This window comes from Melitaea cinxia, chromosome 18, assembly GCF_905220565.1.
Source record: "Melitaea cinxia chromosome 18, ilMelCinx1.1, whole genome shotgun sequence".
NCBI lineage: Eukaryota > Metazoa > Arthropoda > Insecta > Lepidoptera > Nymphalidae > Melitaea > Melitaea cinxia.
Window position 1 is genome coordinate 12,842,425 of NC_059411.1, and position 10,599 is coordinate 12,853,023.

The 10,599-nt window shown below is 27.7% G+C and overlaps 1 protein-coding gene across 2 annotated transcripts; it reads right to left on the reverse strand.

Moving 5' to 3' along the window:
• Window positions 1–1,082: 1,082 nt before the first annotated feature.
• Window positions 1,083–6,997, reverse strand: LOC123662173 (transmembrane emp24 domain-containing protein bai). 2 transcript variants are annotated; one of them, XM_045597056.1, is made up of 6 exons: window positions 6,670–6,997; window positions 6,184–6,304; window positions 5,502–5,572; window positions 5,155–5,163; window positions 3,614–3,740; window positions 1,083–1,627 (listed from the first exon to the last, which is right to left on the reverse strand). In XM_045597056.1, exons 1-6 carry the CDS (start codon window positions 6,844–6,846, stop codon window positions 1,506–1,508), a joined length of 627 nt encoding a protein of 208 aa, XP_045453012.1. In that variant the 5' UTR covers window positions 6,847–6,997; the 3' UTR covers window positions 1,083–1,505. The 2 variants fall into 2 exon arrangements, with proteins under 2 accessions (XP_045453012.1, XP_045453013.1); XM_045597057.1 differs by lacking the exon at window positions 5,155–5,163.
• Window positions 6,998–10,599: the final 3,602 nt, after the last annotated feature.

The following is a 10,599-nucleotide window of genomic DNA, read 5'->3' on the forward strand; positions in this document are numbered from 1 at the left end:
TCTTAAGTTCAAGAAAGCTTGCGAAGCTTTAAATGTTCTATTATTATTTGCAATATTCTAAAATGAGAATGAGCCATAATCATATTATTTTACGACGAACAGTCTCAAAATTGTATTAACTATAAATTTATATATATATTATGCAGGGTGTTAAAACAACTTTAATAAATTATATCAATTACAACTTCTAATTCAGTTGTGTATTGTGATGTTTTTTTTATCTTTTTTATGTTAATAAATTTCGTAATTTGTAGCAAAAAATTCGTATGTATAAAATAAATATTATATAATTTTTATTTAATTTTTCGTATAATTTTATAAACTTTATAAAAATCATTTATATTTAACATTCCTATTTTAAGCACAGTATTCAACAAAAATGCTACCTATATATCATATTTAATAAATGTATGACTTCTGGAAGTAGCTTATTCAAATAAGACATATAATCCAAAGTTGTGATTTAATATATGTTATAATTAATAATTTTAAACAGTAGTCAATAAATATACTTTTTTAGACATTAAATAACTTTATATATTTATTTAAATATTGATTATTAAAAATATTAAGTTATATTAGTTAAAACTACAATTATTGTTCCAAAATGAAAGAAGATAAAAAGGAAAGGTCAGGAAAAATCTTTTAAATTTTTTCCCGCTTATATGCATCAGGTACTGTATATGTTTTATTTGTACTTTGTGATTTTACGCCCAAGATGGAAAATATGGCAAATTTTCTAAATGCAAAAGTATTAAATAAGCGCGATTGTTATTTTTTCAACAAATATTACCAAACACACCTTCCCTTGGTAAACTATATGAACTTGGGGACTTAAGTTGGTCACAAAAGAGGACTATGTATAAAATGTGGCTGCAGTTTTGTTAAAACATGGAGATATATATATATATATATATATATATATATATTTTATTTTAGGTTTTACAAAATATTTGTAAAAAAATTGAAATTGAATGCATTTATTTTAAAAATATTGTTTTAGCAAATTTTTTATATTCGTTAACTTAAAATAGTTATTTGAAAAAATACGAAACTTAGAATGAAGTAAATAAAAATAAAACTATGTGAATTTTTTTAATAAATCTTTTTTTACATCCTTAGCCACAAAATATCGATCATATACACACAACAAACATTTAAATAAATTTGTTAAGTAAAAGAAATTTGTTTCATTTAAATAATACGTGACGCAGTCACTATATCTAGGCAAACTGATGTAATCACATTGAACAATTGTGATGACTGTCGAGCTGTATATGATCCGTGTTACAGCTATTGCTTTACTTAGATATTAATGGAGTATCAACTTTCCTAGTTACATAAAACTTAAGCATATTTCTTAAAAAAAAAATAACATAGATCCATCTTTTTATCAAAGTTTGTGCTCTATGCTCTATGTTCTTTTTGAAAAATCTTCATTTACTGTATTGGTTAAGTCTCAGTGTGACTACATCCATGTTTGAAATTACAAAAAAAAAAAAATGTTATTCAATGAGTTTTTTGGCTTTGAAGTATCTGCGCAGATAAAGGACCTGCCACGTGGCGAGACTTAGGAGACAGAACATTGAGAATATACTGAAATATAGCACGCGATTGTTTGTCGACTCTGAAACAATGCAAAGATAATAATCAATATTAATATTGGTATTGAGTATGAACAATTGTACTTAATTTAATAATTGACTTGGTTATTTAAAAGTTTAAACTAGCTTTTGTCATCAAATTCAAAATTATTTGGTTAACAATTATAGAACAATATTCCTTTCTATTTCAACAATCCCCAGGAGCTCTGCCCACCTTACTCACTACAGGAACACAACACTCCTTTAGAGAAGTGTTATTTAGCTGTGATTTTCTGTAAGGTTGAGGTACTTTCCCAAACGGGCAGCTCCAGATTTTGAGCAGGATATATATATTAACTTTCCTTTTAATTTTTAACCCTTTCACCGCCTGAGTCGAATTTATCCGACACAAAACCCTGTGTACTATTTATTCAATTTCTAAACGTATTAGGATGTTTTAGCCTAAAATATATTTTTTTTTCGAAAGTTTATCTATTCAACCTTTTAAATTGTGTTACAATTCGATTTACTATATCAAGAAACAAAAAAAAAAAAAAAAATACTATTTCAATTAAGGTAGATTTACTAATATTATCCCAGAGAAAGTGTATTGACTTCCAACGCCCATGTCGTATTTATCCGACAGTAGTGATGAGACATAATGTTAGAATTTATAAGATATGGAATATTTATAAACAAAAATATAATAATTTATTACCAATTTTTTATACCGAGTTATTGATTAAAAAAAGTACATTAAGTTTGTAATTGTTATTTAATAACGTGTTGTTTATTTATTTATTTCTGTATTTACACAACATATTCAAGTAACAAGTGACAAAAAAGGAACAATCAGTTTCTAGGTGTAATTTGAAAGCAATTACTATTATGATCTCTACTTCTCCTAGCTAGGTAGCTGAGCTATCTAATCTGTTTTTGCTGTGTAAATCTATATTTTGTAAGAAATTAGCGATTTAGTTATTTTTGTAAGGACAACTATAAATGCTAATTCCCATCCCTAGACTGAGTCTTTTTCGCCAGTATAGCCAGTACATAGCCAGCGCCTGCGTCGGATAAACACGACCGTTCATGACGTCACAACCGTATGGAATTTTCCATTAGTGTTGCGCATGTTCTTGTGATGTAGTAGTAAGTTAGTAAGTTTTACGTTCGTGTTTTTAAAATTGAAATTAACCATGACGACTGCTGAAGAATTATTACGAATTCTAGATGGTGATGACGATGACGAATTTGTGTCAGACGAAGAATTTGATATTGATGAAGAGGTATCTATATCTTTTATTAAATTGTTTTATTTAAATTTATTGTGCAGTGAGAAACGAACATCATTTTAATACATAATGCTCATGCAAAAGACAACACAAATTAACACAAAATCAAGAGACTTCTACTGAGGTAGGGTACGCAGGAATTTCCTGCTCAAAATATGGAGCAGCCCGACTGGGGTAGTACCTCGACCTTACAGAAGATCACAGCAAATATAACTATATAAATAATACTGTTTTCAAGCAGTATTGTGTTCCTGTTGGTGAGTAAGGTGACCAGAGCTCCTGGGGGGATTAGGGATTGGATCGGCAACGCGCTTGCGATGCTTCTAGTGCTGCAGGTCTATAAGCTGCGGTAATCGCTTACCACCAGGTGAGCCGTACGCTTGTTTGCCGATCTTGTGACATAAAAAAAAAACAAAAAAAGACAGCCCGTGTCCATCTCCAAAGTATTAATTTTTTATGAAGAAATAACAATCAAGACTGATTAAGTATGTTTAAAGGCTGATTAACGTATGTTTGAAGATTAATTTATGTGCGGTACTATACTTAATAAATTAAACCTTTGATTGAAATTTTGTAATTTTTATTTATTTCATTACTTTGTTTATCGATAACTATACTTTACAACACTATGCAAAATTGTACCTAAAGGTTGCTGGGCGCTACAGGCACTTCACGCGAATTATGACATGGCGGTTAAAGGGTTAATGATTTCAACTATAAATAAAAATATGTTATTACCATTAGTGTCTCTCATCTCTTCCTCTCTTTTCCTCATAATTGTGAAATCTTGAACAATTGCTTCTGATAAATCTTCTAATCTTTTCAACTCCAGCTCCATTGGCTTCAACTTGGCAGCTTCACCAATCTGAATTAAGATATAAATATATAACATGGCTTTTAAATTTGTTCACTATCAACTTTTTAATATTCGGTCGGAAAAAGTTTCTTCGTATTTTATATAGAAATTCAAAGTAAGATAATATTAAATTTATGGACATTATGATAAATATATATATGTACCATTAGTTGGGTAACTTGCTACCCTTGAAATTTTGGGACTCCTCATTAGAAAGCCACGACAAGTAGTTTTGACAGTCCTCTCTTAATGTTAACTTTGTACAACCAAAAGAATTCTGAAGAGACCGAAACAGGTGGAACCGTGCTAGAAAATACAAAAAGACTTTTTCCCTGACCTAATATAAATTTTTAAAGCAAGAACACAGTAATTCGATTATATAATCTGTTTACAAACTAAAATGGTGTCACAAAACATGTTATCTCTGTATCCATATTTCATTACAAACTTAATAATTAGTATTATAAGAGTCTATTTCGCCGGTTACTGATATTACATAGCTGTCCAATATATAACGGTAAATGATACCCTAATAAGCTGTCACAGACTTTGTTAGCCACCAGTGAAACAGAGCATAAAATTTATTGGTTTAGTTATTTCAATTTCAGTAAACCCGGGATATGTTTACTTTGTTAAATAAACAAAGGACACCTTTGCAGTTATAAGATCTATCAATTGTTCATTAAATCTTAAATGTTCCTTATCATTAAAATTTATTTACACAAAAATATAGCGATTATAATACTTATAATAAATTATTGTAGTATTGAAAACGAATATTAACAGTAATCTGATATGATTAAGAACACAATAAATAATTAAAAAATGAATTAGGTAATTTACAGCGAGCATTACCAAATGATATAAAGTGGGCGGTGACATGAAAAATTAGGAAACCTAATATTTACACCATTTTTTTTCAATTTAATCACTATATTACTGGTGACAGATGTGTTGTTTGTATTTGAATGTTACTTTATAACCTTGTATAGCTTGAAGACTCGGAAAAGGCTAACTAATATAAAAAATAAAATAAAAAATACAACCATTCATTTCTCTATAGACTTATGTATATAAATCATAATAATATTAATTTTGTATATAAAATACTAATTGATTTTGTTAGGACAGACAACACAAAATATATTTAGAAACTTATAATCAGAATTTATAATGTGTTGAAAATTGCTAAAAAAAAATCACTTCACTCAAACCCTTAGTCAAGTTATTTTAGTTTATTTATATAAATCAGTTTAAAAATGATTTACAAATTTTTTTCTACCATAAACAAAAATGTATCTATGGTATTGTAAAATTCTAAATATGTTAGAAAGATTACCACCACACATGCAACCACACATTGCTACTATGTTAGTATGGAAAAAAGATTTAGTGAAAGTTTTTCAAGCGCACACATTATTACCCAAGAATTCTGGTAGATGCAGAATGTCAAAGTTGGTCGACCCATAAAAGAAAAATTACATATGTAAAAAAATTAAATGCTATATAAGTATTACAATAAATAAATATTTTGCAATACATATCTTTACTGTACACAAAAAGATACATAAATGAAAAAATTACATAAAATACAAAAAAAATAAAATTTACTAATAACCTAAAAAGGCAAAAGGTGTGAAGAGAAAGCATTAAAAAAGGTGTATCAATGATAATTAATAATTACTATCAATGCCTTGAAAGATTTTTTTTTTTCATTTTAAAGATACTCTTTTAGTTCAATTAAAATTAAGATTATTAAAAAATTCTTACGCCTTCATAATTCTTCGCTTCAATTCCGACTTTGATATCCAATGTAACATCTTGTGCGACACCGCGGTATTCTGAAAATTTATTTAACTTCTTAAATCATGATACAACACACAATTATACAGATCAAGACCATAGATGTTGAAGAAGAAAAACTTTCCTTTTTGGAAATGTCACTTTCTTTTTAATATTTTCTTCTTAAAAATGTAAAATTCACATTGATATTGATTTCTTTCATAGTACTAAAGATTAATATTTACAAATTATAAATTTAGTGTTGTTTTTTTAATGTTTTTTCAAAGTAAGTACTCATTATCTTGGTAGTACTTTTCAGCAGCAAGTACATTTGTTTTTATAACTTGTTTATAAGAGTATGTATCTTGGTTAATTTGAGGAAAAGAAAATATATAGCTTTCCTAAGCTATCCAACATTAAATTAATTTTTCGATTCAAACCAGCAGTTCCTGAGATAAACGCGTTTAAGCAAATCGAAAAAAAAAAAACAGCTTTATAATAACCTTGAATAATTGTAAATATGTACTGATAACAAATGTTTTTTTCTTTTTAGTATCAATGAAATAGTTTATCTATTCTATTATTTTAAGTCTAGATTTCATTTACTTTATATCATTAAGATATAACACAATTTTTCTAGATTATTAATTTTTATTTTAATGATACATACCTGGAGGTACTTTTGATATAAAACAGACTTCAAATGTGTCATAAGTCTCTGTTACAAATGTGAATTTGCCTTTGTGGATGTTATCCTTCTGTGCCAGGATGTGCCCTTTAGAATCACGCACCTGATAAAATATTATAGATATGTTTATTAAATTATTGTTACAAAAAAAAAAAAAAAAATAAGCATTTGCAATTGAATGTAAAAGTTTATATGTGCTTATTCTTTTCTTTTTACTGTACCCTACGGTTATAAAATATATTTAATCTACTTAAATTAGTTATGATCTGTGATATATTGTAAAACGTAGCTTATCTATTAATTTTTTGTGCATAAAAATCGTCAATACTTTAAATACCAATAAATAACGATGAATTTATAGTTCTATTATGAAACGTTACCTAGATAATAAGTAATTTGACCACTTAAAATTTACCTTACATTAGAAATTTACGCATAATTTTATAAAAATGGAAAATAAATACGTACAATATAGTCAATCCTTTGCCCTTGTACTTGTACAATCTCGTATTCACCGGCGACTAGTACATTTGCGTGTAACTCCTCTTTCAAGCATTTTTGTGTGTTCGGCGACAAGCTCCACATAATACCGTTGCAGCCATGCCAGAAAAGACTCAAGAATAATGCAAGATATTGCAACTCCATGTTTTAATTATTTAATATATTATATTACCGTACAATAAATAAGTCACAAATCATTACTTCTTGAAGTGAAAATAAACATATTATACTGTGTCATAGAGACCGATGAGTTGGCCCAAGAAAATGGAAACGTCGGCGCTCATGAAATAGTATACAATGTTGCCAGTTGCCACTATCTTAGACTTTTATGTCAAAAACACACTTATTATAGGTACTTATACGGTATAATAATCTTAATATATATAAATCTCGTGTCACAATGTTTGTCCTCAATGGACTCCTAAACCACTTAACCGATTATAATAAAATTCGCACACCATGTGCAGTTCGATCCAACTTGAAAGATAGGCTATATTTTATTTTGATATATTAATTATTATATTTAAGAAAAAAATAAAGAAGGCGGTACAAAGTTCGCCAGGTCAGCTAGTGTATTATAAAATTATAAATAATTAAATATAATCTACGAAGTACTGAGCAAAATCTGTATAATATAAATCTATAAACTATAAAGTTTATTCATTCTTCGTAATATGTCAATAAAATACAATATCTTATTTGTAAGAATTGTAAATAAATTTTACTAACTACACTGTTGATAAAAAAAAAATACAAAAAATATTTTATAATTTTAACAATGACTGATTCAGGCAAGAACCTGATGTAATATAAATAAAGGAAAGAGGTTTAGAATGAATTACGGTCTAGTAATATGACCAAACATCAATTCATTCCAGAATATTAATGTTTAGATTCTTGAAGATATTTTTGAAAGTTACAATTATTGTCAAGAAAGACGACATCGGCTAGGTATTTTATGTCTTTAGGTATATATTAGAAACGTGTATGAGATTCGTTTTGATATGAGTAAATTTAATCGTGAATAATGATATTTTTGGTTCCACCACTTAATCGGCTGCTTGCAACATTTTGTAGCTTTTTTTCTCAATTAAGGGTAGTAAATAAAATTATTATTTGAATAAGTACAATTTGAAAGCGGCAGCCAGGTTTAAGATCTTATAGATAGTAGTAGTTTTGGCACAATTTTTTGTACTTCTCAGTGATTCAATTAATTATACGTGTCCTACCAAACTATTGTTATTACTAGCCTAAATGAGTAAAAATCTCATAGTTAAGGTGTTGGCTGAGAAGATTTCTTAGGTCCTGAGCTAAATCTGGTCAAGAGCATTCGATATATCAAGCGAGATACCAAATGTCTAATCTTATTTCTCTATTTCTCTCCACACTCCAATATAATATTAACCTCCTATTTAACCGCCTATTTAACCTCCTCTTGTTAAAGTCTATTCGTAACGTATGTATGTATAATGTACATGATAAACTTTATCAATAACTAGTGAAACAGGCCCTAGTAATATTAATTGTAATGTGTTAATATTTAGTAGAATGTTTAAAATATTTAAGAGTAAAAAAATTATCGCATACTGTTTTAAATATTGTAATCAAATTGTAATGATTCGGCCATTTGTACTTATTTTTTGAAAAAAATGTTCGTAGTTTCGTACACTTTATTAGTACCCTGTGTCGTACTGATAAATATAATGTTTTACGTATTTTAATAGAAAAAAACTACTGATGTATACTTAATATTTTTAATATTTACCTTACAAAATATTGACACCTATGTGTAACAGTGGCATAAGAATTCCGATGCAAAATTTGGCCTTGCAGTTTAGTTGCACCCAAAATGTTGTGAAACGTCAAATTTTCTAACCTTCTTTGTATAGTCCTTTGCCTTTCCCTATTGGGGATAAATTTTAAAACAACTAACCTTCTTTGGTAGTGGGTATCTCGGTTTACAACTTGTAAATATTTTTCATTAAAGATACGCGGTGCTGGCATTCGTTCAAATGAAAACTAACTTTGTAAATAATAACGATTACGATACAAATTTAAATTGAGCTATTAAATTCTGGAATGTTTATAATAAGAGATTTTGACAGATGATTACATATTTTTATTACACGAATAATAGCGCATAAAAACAATTTTTAGTGATATTTTTGATGTGAAATAGACTTTGATGCTCTGAAATTTATATCAGTAAGTATTTTGTAAAAAATATTTAAAAATAAGCTGTTTACATAATGCATTGAGTAATCATTGAAATTCATGATAAACGCATTTATTCATTTAAACTTCCTAATAAAATATAATTTTAAAAAAATGCCTTAATTATTATTATTATTTTATATAGTCGATATTAACTATCAAAATGTTTTATTTTATTCATATTAAACAGTACAGTTATTAAATTGTTTATTTTCTCTTTATTTCTACGGTATTCTGTTCTGTTATCAAATATAAAGTAACACACTTAGTAGACCTAAATCATATAATAAATTAAAGAATGTGTTCATTTTGATTCTTTCCAGTTGCAATAGATCTTACATTACAGTTAAATTAGATTGTCTTTTCGTCAATTGATTCATTTTGTTTTTAAATACTTTGTACATATTGTAATATAAATGTTTGATAAAGACATCTTAATATGTTATAATATTGTTTAATTTTCAGGTGCATTTGATTTAAGAATTTGGATCAAAAAGTTTGCAATATTTGAATACTAAAACAGGACACATAAATTGTTTGGAAAATGAAAAAATGTGTGATTATTCTGTTAACTACATTTTGCATCAAATCCAAATAAGGTAAGATATATTTGTTGTTATACAAAAAAATAAAAACAATCACAATAAGATTAAAGAATTATGTGGATGCTTTATCTCGTGTTTATATAAAATATAAAACTAAAAATTTTCTCTTGGGGCCATGTCCATAAAATGACAAATGTAATTTTATCGTTTCTGGCCTTTATTGATGACTTATTTTTTATTACAATGAAACGACTTTTTCAGATTTTATCACTATTTATTAAGTTTTTTAAATAAATGCCCAACGTTATGGAAACTTTACAGATGAGTGAAATTTGCGTAACATTAGAAGACTTATTTTTTAATTATGCAATCTTATTATTTTTGACTGTGACAAATAACTGATTAAATTATCTTAAGTTATCAAAAAAATTTGATTGATAATCTTATCTAAAATAATAATACTGTTCTAAGCCTTTTGTATTTTCAAATGTTATCATTATTTTTCAATGTTGTTTGTTTGTTCAAGTCAACAACTGCTCTGGTGTAGTGGCGTGAGTGAAACCTAAAACACCGAAGTTTTGCGGGTTCGATTCCCGCTTGGGCAGGATATTTGTATAGGTACAAATATTTCTTTCCGGTTTGGATTTCTCTCCTTGTTGGTCTCCCCACCGTGCCTTATTGAGCATGTTAATTCATCAGTCCCGGTTGATATAAATACCTGATAGCAATAGTTGCTCATAGTAGGGAACATATCTGCCACCCCGCAGTAGAGCAGCGTGGTGGATTAAGCACCTTTCCTTCTCCTACATGGAGAAAGAGACCTATGCCCAAACAAGTTGGATGTTCCAGCCTGAATGTTTTCTTTCTTTGTTTTTTGTTTTGTTCAAATTATCTATTAGTTAAGAAATCTAGAGCTATGCCTTGAATTACATCAAATAATTATAAAACTTTTTCTTTACAGTAGGTTTTAAGTCCCTTATCTAGACAAATAAAAATGATTGCAGAATAGTATTAATAATGTTGTTTAGTGTAGATAAACTAACAAAAAGCACCTTTAGACTTGTTTTTAATTTATTAATATAATATTTTTAATCTTTATTATAATTATAAAAATATTGTGTAATAAAAATGTTCGCAA